General features: G+C 42.4%; 1 protein-coding gene across 1 annotated transcript in view; it reads right to left on the reverse strand.

Moving 5' to 3' along the window:
• The window catches only part of DNTT (DNA nucleotidylexotransferase), a 38091-nt gene extending 19432 nt beyond the window's left edge, over positions 1–18659 (reverse strand). The window contains exons 1-6 of the mRNA XM_059054521.2: positions 18409–18659; positions 6230–6404; positions 5401–5529; positions 3969–4139; positions 2861–2932; positions 1294–1417 (exon numbers count right to left, since the gene is read on the reverse strand). Coding sequence (XP_058910504.1) covers positions 1294–1417; positions 2861–2932; positions 3969–4139; positions 5401–5529; positions 6230–6404; positions 18409–18611 — 874 coding nt within the window. The 5' untranslated portion in view covers positions 18612–18659. The remainder of the gene's footprint in view (positions 1–1293; positions 1418–2860; positions 2933–3968; positions 4140–5400; positions 5530–6229; positions 6405–18408) is intronic.
• Between the last annotated feature and the right edge of the window lie 2106 nt (positions 18660–20765).

Here is a 20765-nt window from a genome sequence, read left to right on the forward strand (position 1 = left end):
ATTCTATAGTAGCGTTGATGTGAACCACCAAGAATTGATTTCTTCCTCTCCTCTTGCTTGTTTCTTTTCATCACTTAGAAGATAGCTGTTTTCTTTTTTCTTTTCTCTCTGGTCTCCTCTTGTAGAAGATTCCCTTACTTTCATATGATTAAAAATGTTGACAACATCCTCTTTCTTTGTAACTCAGAAGCCATAGTGCTTAGAACTGTGGCTGTGACTTCCTTTCAAATCCCAGTTATATTGTATTTCTATTGCATATTAAAAATAAACATTTAAATCATACAATTTTTGACCCTGTTTTTGGACATTTCTTGACTGAAAAAAATATACCAGGACCCTCCATAAATAGAAGTGACCAAGCCACCTTCACTACCTCCGTGAGGCCCTGCCAGGATTTCAGATGCCTGTCTCTACACTCTTCTGGGTTAAGGAGTCCTGGTTCGGTAGATAAACCCCTGTCTAGATTTCCACGGTTTCCCTTCTATGTCCTGGTGTCTTACAGTTTCTAAAGCAGATATGTATTTGTACCAAGCAACAGTTCTAGTTCGTTAAAATATTCTTTTTTTTTTTTTGGTGGTACGCGGGCCTCTCACTGTTGTGGCCTCTCCCATTGCGGAGCACAGGCTCCGGACGCGCAGGCTCAGCGGCCATGGCTCACGGGGCCCAGCCGCTCCGCGGCACGTGGGATCCTCCCAGACCGGGGCACGAACCCGCGTCCCCTGCATCGGCAGGCGGACTCTCAACCACTGCGCCACCAGGGGAGCCCCCGTTAAAATATTCTTTACTCCCCAACCCTCCAGGTCAACTTTCTGTCTTGGATTCCTCACCCATACCTCTTACCCAGCCAGGACCCAAATATCTGGAAGAGTCAGTTCAGTAAGAACTAGATCAATGGTGCAACCAGGTTTGACAGTGGGATAAAGGAATGACAGCAGCCTTCATGCAGGGTGTATTTGCTCTGTGCCAGGCTAAGCGCTTTGCCTGCAAGATCTGATCTATTCCCCACTTACATACCGATGTTACCTCCCTTTTATAGATGAGGTAACGAAGGCTCAAAGATTTTAACTAACTTTCTGAAGATCACACGACTGGAGAGTGCCAGAGCCAGGATTTGGATCCAGGTCTGTCTGATTGCAAAAGCTTGGGCTTTTAGCCATAGCATGAAAAGAGGCCAAACAAGAGACCAGCTCACCAAGACTGGAGTTGACGTTTGAAGTACAGCAGACAGATCCCTACCACAACCTGACCAGCCCATGGCAACAACATGAGATTTTTTTAGGAGAGACAATTCACCTGCTTTCTGCATTCTTGTGAATTTCAAGGTTTTGTCCGACCTTATTTTACTCAGAGATCTGAACCCCATCCTGAACCATTTCTCAGATGTCTTCAATCCCACTCCAAATACAGAAGTAAAGAGCTGAAACAAAGGGAAAGGCATGCCTTTAGTTTCTAAAACAATCATTATGTCAATGAAATGATACTTTTCAAGGTCAAGTGATTAAGAAAAGGTGTAAACAAATCTCTGACCTAGCTCCTCCTGAATATGACAAGCGGGTGGGCAATGGTAATTTTTCAGAGGCATTTCTATTTCAGGAGGGTCCCTTCCTGACGTATGTTACTACTAAATGAAGCAGAAGTGAGGAGCCAGCTTCTGGCGCTGCCGAGGGCGTCCAGATATCCAATAAGGATTGCCTGTACTGTCAATGCGTGACAACGGGGATCTGTACTCAACCCTTTGCCAAGAATGTCTTACACACACTCATGCATATTCACCCTCACAGTTTAAAGAGGGATGCACCTGTAGGTTGCATAAACTCTCCACCATCACACAACTGATAAGTGTCAGAGCCCAGACTCAGCCCAGTCTGTTTGCCCTCTGAGCCTGGCCTTCTGCCCTTGACCACAGTTTAGCCTGAGCATCACTTCTGAACCCAAGGGATTGGTAGGTGGAAGTCTCTGGCCCCTGCAACTCCACGGTAGGGAACATTCGGAGGTAACAAACCCTGCTTCAAAGTAGACAAGGATTCAGTGAGGAGCAGGTTTCTTACAGAACAGGTTTGTTCTTTAAGAGTAGGTTTGTTTTGTCTCACAGTCTTAGTGTACCCAGGAGTGACAGACTCTTGGGAGGTAAGGTCATTTGTATCTCACCATAGCATGGCGATAAGCTCGGGCACCCATATTTATTTAGGCATCTGCTTCCTAGACCACTGCTATGGACTGAATTGTGCCCCCTCCTCCCAAATTCATATGTTGAAATCCTAACCTCCAGTGTGTTGGTATCTGGAGATGTGGCTTTTGGGAGGTAATTAGGTTTAGATGAGGTCATGAGGTGGGTCCTCATGATGGGATTAGTGCCTTTATAAGAAGAGACACCAGAGAGTTTGCTCTCTCTCTGTGTCATGCGAGGACACGTTGAGAAGGAGGCCGTCTGCAAACCAGGAAGAGAGTCCTAACCAGAGCCCAACCATGCTGGCACCCCAATCTCAGATTTCCAGGCTCTAACTGTTAGAAAATATCTGTTGTTTAAGTCACTCAGTCTGCGACATTTTTATTTTTTTGCGGCACACAGGCCTCTCACTGTTGTGGCCTCTCCCGTTGCGGAGCACAGACTCCGGACGCGCAGGCTCAGCGGCCATGGCTCACGGGCCCAGCCGCTCCGCGGAATGTGGGATCTTCCCGGACCGGGGCACGAACCTGTGTCCCCTGCATCGGCAGGCGGACTCTCAACCACTGTGCCACCAGGGAAGCCCTCTGTGACATTTTGTTATGGTATCCCAAACTGACTAATACAACCACTTAGAATAAGTAATAGGATTAACTGAAAAAACATTTTTGATAAGTACATATAAAAATCACGTACTTTGAAGGACTGATATCGTTCATCGTTTAACACAGCTTTAACTTCAGAACTTTCTCCATCTTCAATAATTTCCTGCACAAACAGTTGAAAAATATATTACATTAGTGATGTTAACTGCAGTCTAAGATTTTCAAATCCCCAGATCTAGTAGCTTAATTATTCATGAAATACACCTGTTGTATACAGGATATTTCCTTAGCTGATTTGGAGAAAATAAGACATTTCCTGCTGGAAAAATCTCAGGTTATTATATTTCCAAGGACCCCTTTACAATCCTCAAGGAGGAAGGTACAGAATGATTAGGGTCCGAATCTACAGAACACCAAACCAAAAGATTCACTGACAAAGGTCTGTCTAAATATTTGAGATAGTTTTCTTTTCAATGAATATAAATTAGCTGAAACAAGAGGACTTTTCATCTGAGCCGGTTAATTTTGGACCCATTGAAAAGCTAATCTGGGTTCAAGCCCTTATGATGTCTAGCTCAGAGCCACCCAACATCCTCTAAATAGAGTTGGGATTATTTCCCTTGAATAATTTACCTTGAGCTTGACTGTATTGAAACTTAGTCTTGGATGGCCAATTTGCCTTGCCGGGGAATCCTTAAACATTATTAAATAAATAACTACCCATCCCTGGCTCTCTTCTTAGAATATACAGGTAGAGATGCAGAATCAGCCTCACTGACCAACACACCCACCACCATTCTGAAGGGCAGTGTCCCCTGAGTGGAAGTGAGGTTCTTCACACAGCCTGTGTTTGAAGTCATAGCATCCTCTCCTGTTGAGCTTTTTAGGTCACTAGAGTCTTTCACTGTGATTAATGATACGGGAGAGTTATTTTCCCACTAGCTGACCCCACATAGCTCCAGGAGAGAAAATATTGGAGTATGAATTACACATATATATATATATATGTGTATCTATCTATCTATGTAATATATATGTTATATAATATATATATACTCTATATTAGAGAAAAAGGAAAATAAGTCATGAATACCACATCTATATAGTTAACAGGAAAATCCACTAACTGCATCTCTCTCTCTCTCCCTCCCTCCCTCCCTACCTATCAGGAGTTGGGACGAATCACCTTTCACCCTTACCTCTATGACACACTTCACTTTGTTCCCCAGGCAGGGGATTCCTTCTGTGTCCTTCATACTGTTGATTGTGAATGGCAGAGATTTAAGTACAGAAGCTGCTCTCATAAATTCCAGACAACAGATTTCATTTTCTTTAAACTCATAATTTTCCGCCAATACCTCAAAGGCATCCTGAAGAATAAAACCAGATGAGCAAAACACAGTCTGTTTCCTAGCCCCTACCCCCCGAGACAGCAGTCACTTGCAGACACCTCTTGCTCTCTGTTAAGTATTAGAACACCTCGTGACTATTTCTTCAAAGATCAGGATTGGGTGTCCTGTACTTTTGCACCCCTCCCTTGGTGGATGAGCGGAATTGAGTTGAAAAGACAGGCCACAGAGTGCTTTGTGAGGAAACATTGAGTTCTCTGCCGTTAGATATTCAGGAGTGATATAACTATAAAATGATATTGTGCTCACTGCGTCTTCCTAGTTGTTACTTGGCATGATCCTTCCCTCTTTGCCGACTTTCCCACCAGCCTGTGGCCAGGATTCTGTCTTGATCACTGGGAAGCCCCATCTCTTATCTCATACGTGAAATATAGTCAGCACTTAGCATAGGCTTGTTGAATGAGTGGGTATAATCATAAGTGGCACAAACCCACAAGCAGGGTTATTTAAGGTAGGGGGTTATTTAAGGTAGGGCATGTTTGCATTTCTGGCAGAAGAGGAAGCAGCTGCAGCTGTGCGTCATGATCCTCAGTAGCTGAAATTTCCTGGTGCTCCTTGCACACGTGGGGCTAGAAGACTAGAAAGGAGAAGTTTTGTATTTGATATACTAATGCATGCTTTATCTCTCTGACTACTGACTCTAGGCTGGAGGACATAGTTACAGGCTTGTTTGGGTCATTTGAAACATAATTATTGAACTTCAGGGCTGAATTTAGCGATGATCTAGCTAATTCCTTTTTGAGCAGATGAGGAAACTGAGGCTCAGAGAGAGGAATTGACTTGCCCCAGCTAGTTAATATCAGAGAGGCTGAATCCAGGTCTGCTGACTCTCAATCCTCTGGCTTCCCAGCAAAAGCTGTTTATGCACAATTGTTATTTCTATGTAATTTGCTCTTACTATGTAATGGACTAATTACAGTACGTATTTGTTTTTTTCAGAATATTTGCCTTTGATAACTGTTGAGTCCATTAATGACAACTCCCGATAAATAGTAACCTACTGTCTCTAAAGAATGTGCTCTGAATATATTTGTCTATTTCCATGACAAAAGGAGACCCATTCTTGACAGAAAGAAGAACCAGAGATCAGGTTAGGGGAGTGGGTAAGAGTGTGAAAAACATTCCTAGATTTTCAGGAATATTCATAACTTAATTTGGAGATTCATGGAAAGAAGCAGAAAGCCCTGCGTTTGCTCTAGGTGTTGTTGTAAATCTCCATTACCGTGAATATGTGGTTCCAGTTGTTTAAAGTGGTTCTTCTCTGACACGCGTACTGAGAGATCTTTTTTACAGCAAGTGGTGGAGTCTTCTGGAAAGCTGGGTTGGGAGTAGCTGAATTGTCTGTTCTCACCTAAACAAATGCATAAGCATCCATTTTAAATAACAATAGTGGTAATAATAATAGATGTGCATGAAGAAAAAGGCAGTTTGATGGCAATTGTCTCTGGAAAGAGAATAAAATTATAGGAGGCTCAAATTTTATGTTATATGCATTTCTAATATTTGAATTTGCTATAATTAGCATGTATTATTTTTGCAATCTGAAAAAATAACATGAAAAAAACTACCAATTAAATATCATTTTTCTTTTCTGTGAACTTATGTAGTTATGGTCCGCTGGTGATGGGTGTGGAATTAAGAGCTTAACTTTATTTTTTTCTTTATGAATGATCACTGTAAGAAAAAAAATAAGAACCTTCTACTCTTCTGACTGCTAGACATCAAGACTTCAATATTTCAAAATATTTGTGTATAAACTTGTTTGTAAAAATAGCTACCATTTATTAAGGGCATATATAAATCAGGCTCTGTCTTAAGCACTTTACCCGTGTGTTATTCTAATCCTCATAACCATCTTACAAGATAGGCAGGCACTATTGTTCTCATAATGTAGAGGAAGAAACTGAAGCTCAGACGAGCTAAGTGACTTGCCCAAGGTCACACAGGGAGTAAGCAGAGAACCTGGGGTTTAACTCAGGTCTCTTGGTTCTAGAGCCCATCTTCTTAATCATCAAGCAAAAGTCAATGAAAATCACATTCGTGACACTTACAACAAGCTGGTGTTTTCCTGTAATCTCCACCGGTTTTCCTGCTCCCATACTTTCTATCAGCCAGGAGACGTCGAGGAGTTCTAGCTGTGAGCTGGCTCTTACGTTCTGTACCTGAAGCCAGTCAAGAACCTCTGAACCAGAGTTGTTTTCTGCCACAATGTGGGTGACAGAATCACTGCAGAATGCAAGACAAAGTTACCAGCTGAAGGGACTTTTGAAATGAGAAGCTCTCCTCTTTCCCGGAGGCGTTTCAAAGCATTCCATCTGATGGAGAAAGACGCACAGTAGACCTGACCATAGGCACAGAGAACCTAGACCTCCATGCAAGGGAATTCTACTTAAATCAGTGTAACAACAGTGGTCTACGTTACATATCAGATGCAAGAAAAATTAAGAAAACAGTAAGATTGTGGTGTCAATGGAAAACCAAGGTCCAGAGAGGATGGAGGATAAAATCGTTCTTAAATTAGCACCTTGCACTCTGCTTGTGGCTTTGATGTGTCACTTCCTTTTTATTTGTAGAGGGCTTTAACCCAGTGCCTTTCAAACTTATTTGTGACCCACAGTTAGAAACACATTTTATAGCATCACCCAAAATAGAGATAGATGTAGATGTCAATATGCTTATAACATCCCACTAAATTGATCTCACAACCCATTAATAGGAGGTGCCCAGCCTTTGAGAAATATTGTTTTACATGTTTTTCAAAGCACAACCCTGTGACGTAAGACCCTGAATCTTTTCCCTAGTAAGTACTGAGCACTTACAATGTTTCAGCACTGTCCAAGTACTTTACATACATTATCTCATTTAATACTCACATAGCTCCTCAAGTAAATGTCATACTAGTCACACTTCAAAAATGAGGAAACTGAAGAACAGAGAGGTTAAGGACATCCTGAAGGTCACACAGCTGGTAAATGATATTTATCCTTTTTGACTGTCTTTTCTGGGTCAAGTATGTTATTTCTAGTTTTTAAGAAGTCTTCACAGTCAGCATTATATCATTGGAACTAATAATTTTTAAGGCTTCTTCAGTTCAAATAGTCTATGAATCTGGGAAATAATAAGAGCAAATAGTGTACTTAGATATCTAAGAGAAAAAAATAGATTTTCTCTTCTTTTTCCCATTTCTCTTGCTTGACTTCTTCTTTCTCCTTCTCCTTTTCTTGACTGACTCTTGGATTCATTAGGTATTTTTTGGTTCACTGTTATATGCACAGCGCTAGGTTTCTTGTGGTGGTGATGGGTACCGAAGAAGAAAAGAGAACTCTCTGGGCATCTGTATCTTTTTTTTTTTTTTTTTTTTTGTGGTACGCGGGCCTCTCACTGCTGTGGGCTCTCCCGTCGCGGAGCGCAGGCTCCAGACGCGCAGGCTCAGTGGCCATGGCTCACGGGCCCAGCCGCTCCGCGGCACGTGGGATCCTCCCGGACCGGGGCACGAACCCGCGTCTCTTGCATCGGCAGGCGGACTCTCAACCACTGCGCCACCAGGGAAGCCCTGGGCATCTGTATCTTATGTTAACAGTATGTTATGATAGTACACAAGACATGGACAGGATCTGCAGATGGTACACAGAGAGGGAAAAGAATTTGGTGTGGGCTGGGAGAGGTGGATGGCTTTGTGGAAAAGCAGGATTTGTGCCCTGTCTAGCTGGGTGGGAGGGATAAGGTACCTGGTAGGCAGAACTTTTGGTCGTCCTGGAAGAAAAGGTTCAGAGGAAAGGAAGGAGAATGGCCTGTACTGGAGTGAAGAATTCATGTTGAGAAGTAGTTGTAGATGTGGCTGAGTACCACATTACAGAGGGTCTTGGAAGCCTGGTTGAAGAAGTTGGATCTTGTTTTCTGGGATTATGGAGCCACTGAAGGCTTTTGTGAGCAGGACATGGATAGCGTTGTCATGTTATTTTAAAAGACTAATCTGTTACACACAATGATTTGGAAGGGGGAGTCATGGGTTGGGGAAAGGTAGGGAGCTACTTAGGAAGATGAATCACTGGACCAGATCTAAGATGACTTTAACCCCACTCTGGTTCCTATAGCTCTAGAAAGGAAGGCAAAGAAGACATATGATAGACAGCTGGCATTGCCTATAAAAGATGGTGTGGAGAATAGACTCAAATATCACCCCGGCATATCTATCACACTCAAGTATTATCACTTTTGGTAGAAATAGGGATGTAGGAAGTTGCATCTCTTTGGGGGAAGGGGTGGGGGAGTGGAAGTGAAGTTTATTTCAGGCATGCTGCATTGGAAGGATGGCTGGAGATCCCAATGAAAATAGCTGGCTCACAGTTGGGATCTGAGGCTGGCGCTGGGAGAGGGGTGAGGGCTGGAGATCAGAGCTGAGACCATCTGGATGGCAGGATGTGCAGCAGGCCCAGGCAGAAATAAGTCAGGGTAAAACAACCTTTTACAGGGGATGAGGGAAGACGGCTAGCTGCTTCCGTATTCCAGATCCATATACTTCCAAAGGTTATTTATAGTAAACTTCCTGAAAGATTGTTTATGTCAAGACTTGAACAACGAAAGAATTAATAGGGCTACATATTAAGTATTATTCCTTCTATATTTCTGCCCTTTGAAGGGAAATTTTACTATTACATTATTGATTATAATATTTATTCTTCTTATTATAAATAGGGTTTTGTCTGAACCTCAGAGGGAGGAGGGTGTGCTGAGGAGGAGCTCTGGGGCTCAGCGTCCAAATTTAGACCCCTCACCATCCACTCTTGTACCACCATCCCCCAGTGGGGAATATCTGAGCTCACCCTATTGGATGAGGACCACATTCATCTCTTGCTGAATTCATATAAGCATATTTGTGAATATAGGCCATACATCATATGAAGGAAGACTCTGATTTAGACTTCCAACCCCTGCTCATTAAGCAACTAGCAAACAAAACAAAACAACAACAATAGAGCACATACAAAAACAAAAAATCAAGCAAACATTCACATTGTGCTATTCAGAGTTCAGTACTGTTTGTCACCCGTTCCCACAAAGTAAGAGCTTGAAAGTCAGCATTAGGAACTTTGACATCATCACAGTACAGTCCTATCTCAGAGATATTGCAGGTTCGGTTCCAGACCACCACAGTAGAGCATTTGTTCACTTTCTGTTCTGAGCCCTTAGCAGATAGTATTACCGAGAAGGGTCACCCCCTCTGGTATGTTCTGCTGCCAGTGTCTTACTGCTGTGTTGTGGCAGCCCTTTGCTGATACAGTGGTTTCCTCTCTGCCCTGAAGACTCCGGTATTGAAAAGACCAATAATATTTGAATATTACCATGTGCCAGAACCCTGGTAGGCACATTTCATACACTACCTCATTTAATTGTCAATAACACTATGAGATAGGTATGATTATCCCCATCTAAAAATACGAAAAGAGAGCTTTTGAGAGACATTAAAAATTCACCCAGCTAATAATTGGTGGAGTTGAAATTTGATCTGAGGTCTGTTTTAATCTAAAATCTGTGTACTGGGGGACTTCCCTGGTGGTCCAATGGTTAAGACTCCGTGCTTCCACTGCACGGGGTCCTGGTTCGATCCTTGGTAGGGGAACTAAGATCCTGTGTGGCGCGGCCAAAAAAATAAAATAGAATAAAACCTGTGTGCTAGACCACGCTGAGCTGTCCCTCTATGACTTTGTACTTAATTCCATGGCTCTGGAGAGAGCTATTCCTTTTCTCAGAAGGGATACCATCAGGACGAGTATCATCACCACCACCACCACCATCATCATGATCACGATGAAGATTCTCTCCGAAGCGCAGAAATAGAGATGGACTAACACTTCCTACAAAACGCTGTTAGACACTCTCTCCCTGCTGCTGCCACATAGGATTCATGTTTTGATGTTTTATGTCCAGTATAATATGGGCTACAATAAGGACTGTCCCAGAAAGTCTGAAAGAACAGTTGCTATGGCTACACACCAGGATGGAGAAGTCACAGAGAGGCTGTCAGGCTCCCTGAGCTCTGGGTTTTGCCTAAACTTCGGAGGGAGATAGATGTGCTCAGGAGGAACCCCCGGGGCTCCTCTTCCAAATTCAGGTCCCTCACCATCCACACTTACCACCCCCTGCTCCTCCACACCATCTCTCACCTAGGGTATCTCTGGACTCAACCCTGCCTCTAACAGAGACATTCAGAATGCCTGGGGATGCGGGGGAAGGGTGCTGTAAAACAATCAACAAACAATTAAATACTGGTATATACGAAAGAAAAAGACTAGAGAGAAACATTCCAGACAATCAGCAAGAATAACAATAACTACTACAGACATGCACGCACGCACACCCCCCACACACACACTCTCACACACACACACACACACACACACACACACACACACGGATATATTCTTACTCAATCCACCCAAGAGTCTTATGAGGTGGGCAATAAAATTTCAAATGAGAAAACCAAGCCTGCAGAGGTTACATGAAACCAAGATTCAAACCCAGGTGTTCATGACTCGAGCAATCTCTTAACGTTCTGCTAGACTGTGGTTTAGACCCCTGTGCAAGGTTTTGTTTGTTTTAAGCATTTTTCTATATTTTCCCATTTTCTGTCATGAACCATCTTTCATCACTTTTCTACTTAAAGGAATAAATACACATGAATGTCCTTTTCAAGGGCAAATCAACCTGGGATGGGGGCTGAGGTAGTCTCTGCCCTGGCCCCAAAGACCTGGGCTTTCTTCTTATGATAAAAGGTGGCAGTGAGCCTGAGGCAGCCATCTTCAATCTCTTCTAAAGACCCCAAGGCAGTGCTGAGATGGCTGTTCCTGAAATATCAGTGGATTCCATTCTTTAAGTGCATCTAGTCTCTTAGCCATGACCAATTAATAGTGCCTTGGACTAGGTTTGGGAGGCTGTGAACCAATTACAGGAATCCTGAGCTAAGATGTGTCCTTCAGCTTCCCATAGGGAAAACCATGCAGGGTCCTCTTCTTCAACTGGTGCTGAACTGAAATGTGCTTGACTTGGTCCTTGGCATCCCTAAGGGCAGGGACAGTGTTATAATCTGCATGGTTATAATCATGCGTGGTGCCCAGCTCATGGCCAGATTTATAGTAATGGTCAATAGAGAGCCCACTAGTAGAATGAATGGATTCATCTATAGCTCTAAAGGAAAGTTTCTAAAATTCTAGTGTCTACTAGAGACACACAGGAAGGTGGACTAAAATTCAGATGCCCGAGCCTTATTACCAGAGAATCAGACTCAGTAAATCTCACCTGGGGCCCAGAAATATGGATTTTGACAAGCTCCCTTGGTGATTCTGACATAATCAGTCAGTTCTAGTTATCTAGTTGGTGTACAACCAACAATCCCAAGATGTAATGGCTTTGAAAAGGAACAGTTTTGTGACGTCTCGCAATTTTGTGTGTCAGGAACTTAGGCAGCTCAGCTGGGCCAGCCTTCTGTTCCATATACAGCTGATGGAGGTACTGATGTTCCACACAGCCTGCGTGTCTGACACCTTGGTAAGGGTGGCTGGGAGGGTGGGCTCAGCAGCATCCATCAACCTGAGCGCCTTTAAGTGGCCTGTCTCAGGGGGAACTCAAACTTCTTACCTGAGGCTCTGGGGTCCAAGGAACAGCAGAGGCCTCAGGGCCTTTTATGACCTAGCCCCCAAGCCACATAGTGTCACTTCTGCTGTACCTTATTGGGTACACCAGCCCCTCCCCCAATGCAAGGAAAGGGAAAATAGTCCCTGTCACTCCGTGGGGGCCACCATATTTCAAAACCACCTCGCAGCCCAAGAACGCCACCTTGTGACACAGAGCTATAGAGAAAGATCGCTCTTTACCTGCCTCAGCTTAGATCTGATCCCCGTGCTGGACTTGCGGCTTAACTACAGCAATGTTTCCCCACATAGGACTCATTTCTCTGCAGGCACATGAGATCATTTTCGGGAGTACATAACCGAACATTTTAAAAGTTTATATGTTTATTAAATCTATATGTTTAAATTATGTGTATCAGACCCATGGTTTTTATGATTATTATTCCTTAAGATAGGGCTAAATTACAATGATTCCGTTTAGGGGCAGTTAAAAGAAACACATTAGGTATATAATAATCCATAGGGTAAAAGATATTATAAGAATCATGAATGTGGCCCTCAGATGTCCAGAAAGCTCTACACTGAAAGATTAACTCACAAGTCTCAGTTCTGATTTTTTGTCTCAGATACCGGTATCCCTGATCTTTCTGTCTTTCTTTCCCCAGATGGTCCTGCCTCTTGATAGAATTAGAAAAACTCTCCATGAGGAAAGAGGCAGCCATCCTTCTTTGCCAGGAGCCAGACTGACACCCCAAGCTGATTCCTCCAGTCCTCATGGAGGGTCACCTGCTTTTTTCTTTGTCTTTAAAACTCTTTTCTTTCGCTGGAGAGGGCATTCTTTTTTTTTTTTTTTTTTTTTTCAATTAAAGAATAGCTGATTTACAGTATTGTGTTAGTTTCAGGTGTACAGCAGGGATTCAGTTATTTTTTTCAGATTGTATTCTATTATAGGTTATTACAAGATATTGAATATAATTCCCTGTGCTATACAGTAAATCCTTGTTGCTTACCTATTTTATGTATAGGAGTTTGTATCTGTTAATTTCTTAATTCTTTCCATCTGACATAGGACTTATTTTGTAAACAATAACTTTAAATAGTTATTTATAGCTGAGCAGAGACATTCACAGTTTAAAAAAATCCTCTTGCCAATTTTCCTAGCAACTGATCTGTTTCAGAATCCCTGACACGGAAAAACCAAGGTAGTTTAATTTGGTTTTATCGCACACTCTTACTAACACCAGTAAAGCCAAGTTTCTATTCCCAGTCCTTGATATACTTAAGACTGAGAGGGTCTTGCCTTGATTTTTTGACCCACAGTAAATGAGACTATGAACATTTTCATTAATTTAAAGTCCACAAATTTTGAAATATAAAGTAATTTGGACCAGAGCAGGACTAATTTTTACATTGCTTGCTCTTGAACTCAGAAAAATAAAGTCTTCATTACTTTGCTGATTACAAAGGTAATACAGGTGCATTGTAGAAAAAAAAATTTAGTGACAAAAATTACTCTTGGTAATCACAAGTTCCTTTGGTTGGCTTCATATTCAACAGATAAATCATTCTTTGAGCAAATATTTCCTGAAGCCTACTCTGTGTAAGAAAATTGTCAAGGGTATGAAGATGAGGTCTACACAATGGCCCAGATGACGCCCTTGCCCTTGTGGAGTCAGGGATGGGTAACTGGGTGAGATGAGGAGCAAACCCAAGTGGAAGGGCCGGGGCCCAGCCCTAGGCCATGGATCACACCTGTGTCCACGGAGGAAGTTTCTTCCTCTAGGAAGGCTTCCGGGGGTCTTAGGTCTTAGACGCAGAGAGGTGCAGGGAGGAGCCATTCAAGGTTGGGGGAGAAAGAGTGAGAAAAAACCATAAAGGGAAACCAATGAAGATGTGTTTGGACATTGGACCTAGAAGAGGCCTAGAGATGGACCTGTTCAACATCATATTTTCTAGAGCAGGTAACAACTCTTTCATCTGGTGTTCAGTTTATTTTGCAAACAATGACTTTTAATATTTTTATTTGAGATACCACAAATTTGAAGTGATCAGACATTGTCAAAGATAAACAGAGCTGGATACTACTGAAAGCAGTAAGAATAGCTTTTATTCAGTAATAACTATTGCAATAGGGAAGGGGGTCCAGCATGAATGGAACTCAACTTCAAGGGAACAGAGGTCAGGAGACCTTGTAAAGGCTGGAGTGTGGGAAAGGCACAGAGAGGCATTAAGGGGGTTGGTCCTTGTGACCTGGCCACCTGGATTTGCTAATTGCTGCTTATTCAGAGGAGAAAACGTCTGGAATCTTTGTGACAGGAGGCAGTGGTGCAAGTTAGGGGCCCAAGAAAGGGGCCCACTGAAGTTAGGCCTTTACCTTCCTGCAGAGACCCGGGGGGTGAGAATTATCTCCTTGGAAGTTTGCTCTCAGGTCCTTGAGAAGACAGTTCTGGGTGGTTGGAAGATTTACATCTTCAAAGGGGGCAGAGAAAGGGTTTATATGGCAAGGTTTCTAAAGTAACTGCTCTAAGAGGGGGTTCAGGGGTCTCTCTGCCTATTGCCAGGTTTTGGCTGGAACAAATAGTAAATTCTGGTAACCTTGAGCTTTCTCAGGCAGGCATTTTAAGGCGGGGCCAGGGGTACAATCCTAGGGACATGGCCTTAAGCTGCTAGAAGCCATGTTAGAGTTTAGTCAAGGAAAGAGTCTTTATCAGCATTCAGGTGAAAAACCATGGATTTGACTACCAGGAAATTCTTTGAAGACGATAGTTTTGGGATAATAGGTGAGGCAGAAGCCACATTTCAAAAGTTACATAGTGAATGGATGGAAACCAAAATGACACAAGAAGGCTCGAAGTGTTGGGTAGGAAAATGCTAATTTTTTAAAAAAGAGAAAGACAAGTACATACTTGGAAAATACATTACGCTATCTTTTCATGCTAGGTGACCACAAAGGTCACCTAGTCAGTTCCTGACTCCCCTGTCTGATTTTAAACTCTTCGCTGGCAGGGTTCAAATCTTCTACTATTTTTTGTCTCCAGAACCCAACAAATATTGTGCAGAGTGGGTATTAACAGAACCCTTTATATTTGATGCCATGATGGTATATCTTGCTTTCAGTAAAAACAATGCCTTCCAAAAGTACCCTTGTAGACAAATTATGCAGGTCCAGGAAGGGCAAAAGTATCCTCTGATGAGTTTCTACAGCTTGAACAGTGGAACTCAGCAAGTGTTAATCTGCTGGGCGATGTAACCATGGAGATCCACCCTTCCTACCCAGCTCTTTCTTCTTCAACATCAATGATTTAGGTCAAGACATAGATGGTAGGCTTAGCTAATATGTTCATAGAGGAGGTTTGATGCAGATAAAGTTTTAAAATAGCTCAAAGTACTGGAACCAAGGATAAAAGAAGAACATGACAAACACTAGATTCTGATCCTCCTCTATCTTGTCCCAGCTAGAGTAGCTCGAATATTATGAAGCTGCTCTAAAATTTAGGATGTTGGCCATGGGGTAAAATTCAGAAACCTTTTTAATGAATGTGCACAAATACCTCAAAGAACTTGACACCTCTCCTGATTTATATTTTAAGAACCAGCTTCCTATGGCACATGGAATAGCATGTCTTTTGCAATGTAACATAAATATTAATGAAGTCCAATCCAAATATAAAGATACAGTGCACATATGCTAGAAATTTAAATAGTTCCAGGTAGTTCTATGCATTCAGGTACACCATTTCTAAGCTGTGTGTTCAGTTCCAGGTAAAGTAGGAATCAGATTTTTCCTCAAATTTAATCCTCCTGGCAGCCAAAGAATGTGTTAGAAACTGTGGAGATTACTGTCTATTTTCAGAACATTTTTTTTAGCTCCTCTTTTTCTGAATCCTATATATCAAAAGGAGAGATCTAGCTGTTCATATTGAGAAGTATCCTTTCTTTAAAAAAAACAACTTCCTTTATTTTCATTAAAAAAATATACATTTATTGTAAAAACATTTGGAAAACACAGAGCATAAAAGCAGCCATAATGTCTCCCTACGACCTCCTCCGCCTACTACCTAGTCTCTCTCTACTACCCCTTTCCCTACAAAATAGACGATTTGATGGGTTTCCTTCCTTTCTTTGTTCTATTTATTTATGTCATTTGATCTAGTTCAGAGTGTGGAGAGAGAGCCCTCTCCTTAGGGTTTTACTGTAAAGGTCAATGGATTCAGCTAAGTAACAAGAAAACAACCACACTTTACATTTGTATAACTGTTTTAATTTATCTAAGTACATTGACATCCATCATCACATGTGGTATCACATCAGATAGACTAGACCATTTAGCAAGAAACTAAGGTCAGAGAGAAGAGGGGCGTCTTGCCCCACATCACATGGCTGGGAAGGGTCAGAGCCAGAATTTGAGGTCTCTAGATTCCTTATCTAGAGATTTTCCCCTACAATAATTTCCATTGTCTTTTCCAGTTAAAGTCTATATAACTATGTATGGAAATTCCGTTTGAGAGCTAGGACTTTTACTTCTTGTGGGTTTTTTTTTTTGTGCCATAAAACACATTTGTATTTAATGTGTCTTCTGAGCAGCCAGCCTGGGAACTTTGCCACCGTCATCTCACAGCAGCCGTTGGCTCACCGTGCGCCAGTTTCCTCTGTCGCCTGAGCAGCTGGGCTTGGTCCCTGGCAGCAAAGCTGCCTGTTGGGCTCTTGTCAAAGGAAGAAGTTTGCCTCCCACCGTCTCTCCTAGTACCTGCCTCAGCTACCGTGTGCATATTCGTAGCTGTGCCTGTAACTGAACTAGTCAGCTCTTGCTGGAAGTGTGGACATTTCAACAGAGAGCTTTCTATGTAAGTGATGCCTTGACCTCTGGCTCTCACCTTCCTGTCTGGCTCTTGCCAAATTTCTTTACCACAAAAAGCAGTTCCATATTTGCTAAGGCTTCTAGTTTCTACTTTTTCAGTTTCCTTTATTTCAATTTCGGTTTTTAGCCACTTACCTATGTCATCTTTCCCCCTCCTGATTCCAATATTTTATGTAAGTCTGTTAAATAAGGCAGACTCAACAATTGGATGACATCTATGATTTTGTGGAAGGGATGTTTCAATGAGATTTTGAGCTTAACATCCCAAATGAGATAGGGGTTAAAAAGGAAAAAAGAGGCAGGAGTTGGGGGAAGGAGACCATGTAAAGAGAAATCGGGTGAGGGAGACCATGGGAAACTCAGGAATTTCTGAATGGGGCACTTCAGTAAAAAATAAATAAATAAAATGTTTCTATGAGATTGACTCTTCATATGAATTACGGGCATTGTGAAAATTATCATATCTGGTTATTGACTTTTGACATGTTTCTCTAGCAATCTGAAACTGACACTTCATCAGGAAATGCTTGTCAGTTTTATTTTTTAACATCAAAGACTATCTTCAAAGTAAAAATGTATTTTCACACAGAATTCTTATAGATTTTCCTGAAAAAAAAAATGCAGTCAACCTATTCCTTGGACAATCAAAGTCAGCCAATTGCATTAATTATCATTCTTTATTCATTACAAGCCCTCTGGCAATTCTGTTTGGAACTATTTATGCCAAGGTTCTAATACCATTTGTGTCTGGGTTTTGTTTTGTTTGAGACCAGTGAAGAGTTTACGTAACTGTTAGAAAAAGAGCAGGGCCAGTGCTGGGATGTGAGTGGGTTTGCTAGTGAACCAGTTGAGGTGCCCCACACGCTATAGCTTCAACTGCCTTCTTGTGTGGGCTCTGAGCTCGCCCCTCTCCGCGTGGTGTCCATCACCCCCGGACAGAGCTGCCCCTGAATCTTTAACCAGCATCCCTCTCTCTACAAATCCCACTCAGACCGCTGCTTAGAAAAACATGATCAAAGCCACATTTGGGTGCCTATGGTGAGCCAGCTCACCCTAGCCCATCACAGACACTACCCACCTCAGCACAGTCAGATGCACAGCTCAAGGGCCAAGCAATCAAACCACTCTTTTTGCTTTCAAGCAGCTGACAGTTTTTGTTTTTGTTTTTTTTTTTTTGGTGGTATGCGAGCCTCTCACTGCTGTGGCCTCTCCCGTTGCGGAGCAGAGGCTCCGGACGCGCAGGCTCAGCGGCCATGGCTCACGGGCCTAGCCTCTCCGCAGCATGTGGGATCTTCCCGGACCGGGGCACGAACCCGCGTCCCCTGCATCTGCAGGCGGACTCTCAACCGCTGCGCCACCAGGGAAGCCCTAGCTGACAGTTTTTGATTGAACTCAGTGGTGCTGTGGTTTAATTAGGTCAAGAACAAACTCGAATGGTTTCATCATTGAACTTCCCAACTAGGTTTCTGTTGATCATCTCTAGATACCTCATCTCATAATAGTGAAAGGCCAAAAAAAAAAAAAAAAATTACCTTATCTTTTGGTGCCAACTGGTTTCAATATAATTGCATCAAATCCCCACTCATCTTATTTCCCTTAACTAATTGCCTCAAATTTGTTCTTTAATTTCATATGTGTTCTCCCAGTGGGAGAGTCACCTCTTCTGTAGGTGGAGGAAAACACGGGTTCCTTGGGTTCCAAAGAAACCCTGCTTATTCACAAACTGAAATCCGTGATGTCTTACCTGAGCTCATTTTCAACCCTGAATCCTTTCCTTCGAGCCAGCTCCATGAGGAAGGTTCTGCGGGTGGTTCCCATTTTCTTCTCCAAAATGAAGAGGACCAAATCTCGAAACTTGATGTCATAAGAAGGGGAGGCCGTTGAGGCACCCACCTGCCTGGGTCTCTTCTTCCGAGGGCCCGAGGGGGCCACGTGCAGTGGATCCATGGGAAGAGACTGCTGCTGCCTCTGGCTGTGCCAACAAGTGGTGTCTCCAGAAGTGAGGGAGAGCCTGCCCCTCCTTCATAAAGAGCCCTGATGTCATCTCACCATCTCACTGGGCTCTGCCCTGTTCATGACTTCCTGCTGAAGATCCATGGGGAACTGCTACCTCTGTTCATTTGTCCAATACAGAGATGATAATGGAAATGGTAAATTAACTTTTGCGTTCCTATGCATAATCTCATCAGATCCTCAGAATAACCTTTTGAGGAAGGTAGGGAAGCATCATTTTCCCCATGTTATTAATTAATTAATTAATTAATCTATTTATTTATAAATTTCTTGAGACCCCTCTTTCTTTCTTTCTTTCTTTCTTTCTTTCTTTCTTTCTTTCTTTCTTTCTTTCTTTCTTTTTTTAAACACCTTTATTGGAGTATAATTGCTTTACAGTGGTGTGTTAGTTTCTGCTTTATAACAAAGTGAATCAGTTATACATATACATATGTCCCCATATCTCTTCCCTCTTGCATCTCTCTCCCTCCCACCCTCCCTGTCCCACGCCTCTAGGTGGTCACAAAGCACAGAGCTGATCTCCCTGTGCTATGCTGCTGCTTCCCACTAGATATCTATTTTACGTTTGGTAGTGTATATATGTCCATGCCACTCTCTCACTTTGTCCCAGCTTACCTTTCCCCTGCCCATATCCTCAAGTCCATTCTCCAGTAGGTCTGTGTCTTTATTCCCATCTTGCCCCTAGGTTCTTCCTGACCATTTTTTTTTTTTTAGATTCCGTATATATGTGTTAGCATACAATATTTATTTTTCTCTTTCTGACTTACTTCACTCTGTATAACAGACTCTAGGTCCATCCACCTCACTACAAATAACTCAATTTCATTTCTTTTTATGGCTGAGTAATATTCCATTGTATATATGTGCCACATCTTCTTTATCCATTCATCTGTTGATGGACACTTAGGTTGCTTCCACGTCCTGGCTATTGTAAATAGAGCTGCAATGAACATTGTGGTACATGGCTCTTTTTGAATTATGGTCTTCTCAGGGTATATGCCCAGTAGTGGGATTGCTGGGTCATATGGTAGTTCTATTTTTAGGTTTTTAAGGAACCTCCATACTGTTCTCCATAATGCCTGTATCAATTTACATTCCCACCAACAGTGCAAGAGGGTTCCCTTTTCTCCTTGTCTTTTTTTTTTTTAAGATGTTGGGGGTAGGAGTTTATTAATTAATTTATTTATTTTTGCTGTGTTGGGTCTTCGTTTCTGTGCGAGGGCTTTCTCTGGTTGTGGCAAGCGGGGGCCACTCTTCATCGCGGTGCGCGGGCCTCTCACTGTCGTGGCCTCTCTTGTTGCGGAGCACAGGCTCCAGACGCGCAGGCTCAGTAGTTGTGGCTCACGGGCCTAGTTGCTCCGTGGCATGTGGGATCCTTCCAGACCAGGGCTTGAACCCGTGTCCCCTGCATTAGCAGGCAGATTCTCAACCACTGCGCCACCAGGGAAGCCCTCTCCTTATCTTTATTTTTGATGATTTTTTAACCTCCCAAGTATCTTGCATTCTCTTCCCCTCATAGATTAGCACTGCAATACATTGGATTTCTGTAGTTAGCATGGGTGTTATTCATTGTGTATGGTTGTTTTGATTTTACATAAATGGCATTGTTATACTTCTCATCCTGCTGATCACCTTTCTCTTTTTCACTCAGAACTATGTTTTCAGATCCTTTCACATTGCTCTGTGTTCTAATCTGTTGCCTCTAATTGCTCCATCGTATTTCATGCTTGGCATTTTAGCTATGCTGGTGCATTTTATAAGTTAGGAAACAAAGGCTCAATGTACTCAAGATCACAGAATAAGGAGCAGAATGAGATCTTGATTTAGGTCTTTGGGTTTCAAATGCTAAATATCTCAGCTTTTCAGTAGACTAATGTCTGTTCAGGAGACTAAGTAGTCTGTTATATAAGCCTAAAATTAATCTTTTGGGATGGGATGGAATGATCTTTAGGTGAGAATTACTGCCATAAAGAGACATTTTCATAACTTGATGTGTAAAATAAAATTCGTGTCGTTCATCAATACACTTTACTAATCTCATTTCCGGACCATCTACTCTGTGGCCATGGCAAGCACCTACAAGCCTTA

The sequence above is a fragment of the Kogia breviceps genome, chromosome 2, assembly GCF_026419965.1.
Source record: "Kogia breviceps isolate mKogBre1 chromosome 2, mKogBre1 haplotype 1, whole genome shotgun sequence".
Classification (NCBI taxonomy): domain Eukaryota; kingdom Metazoa; phylum Chordata; class Mammalia; order Artiodactyla; family Physeteridae; genus Kogia; species Kogia breviceps.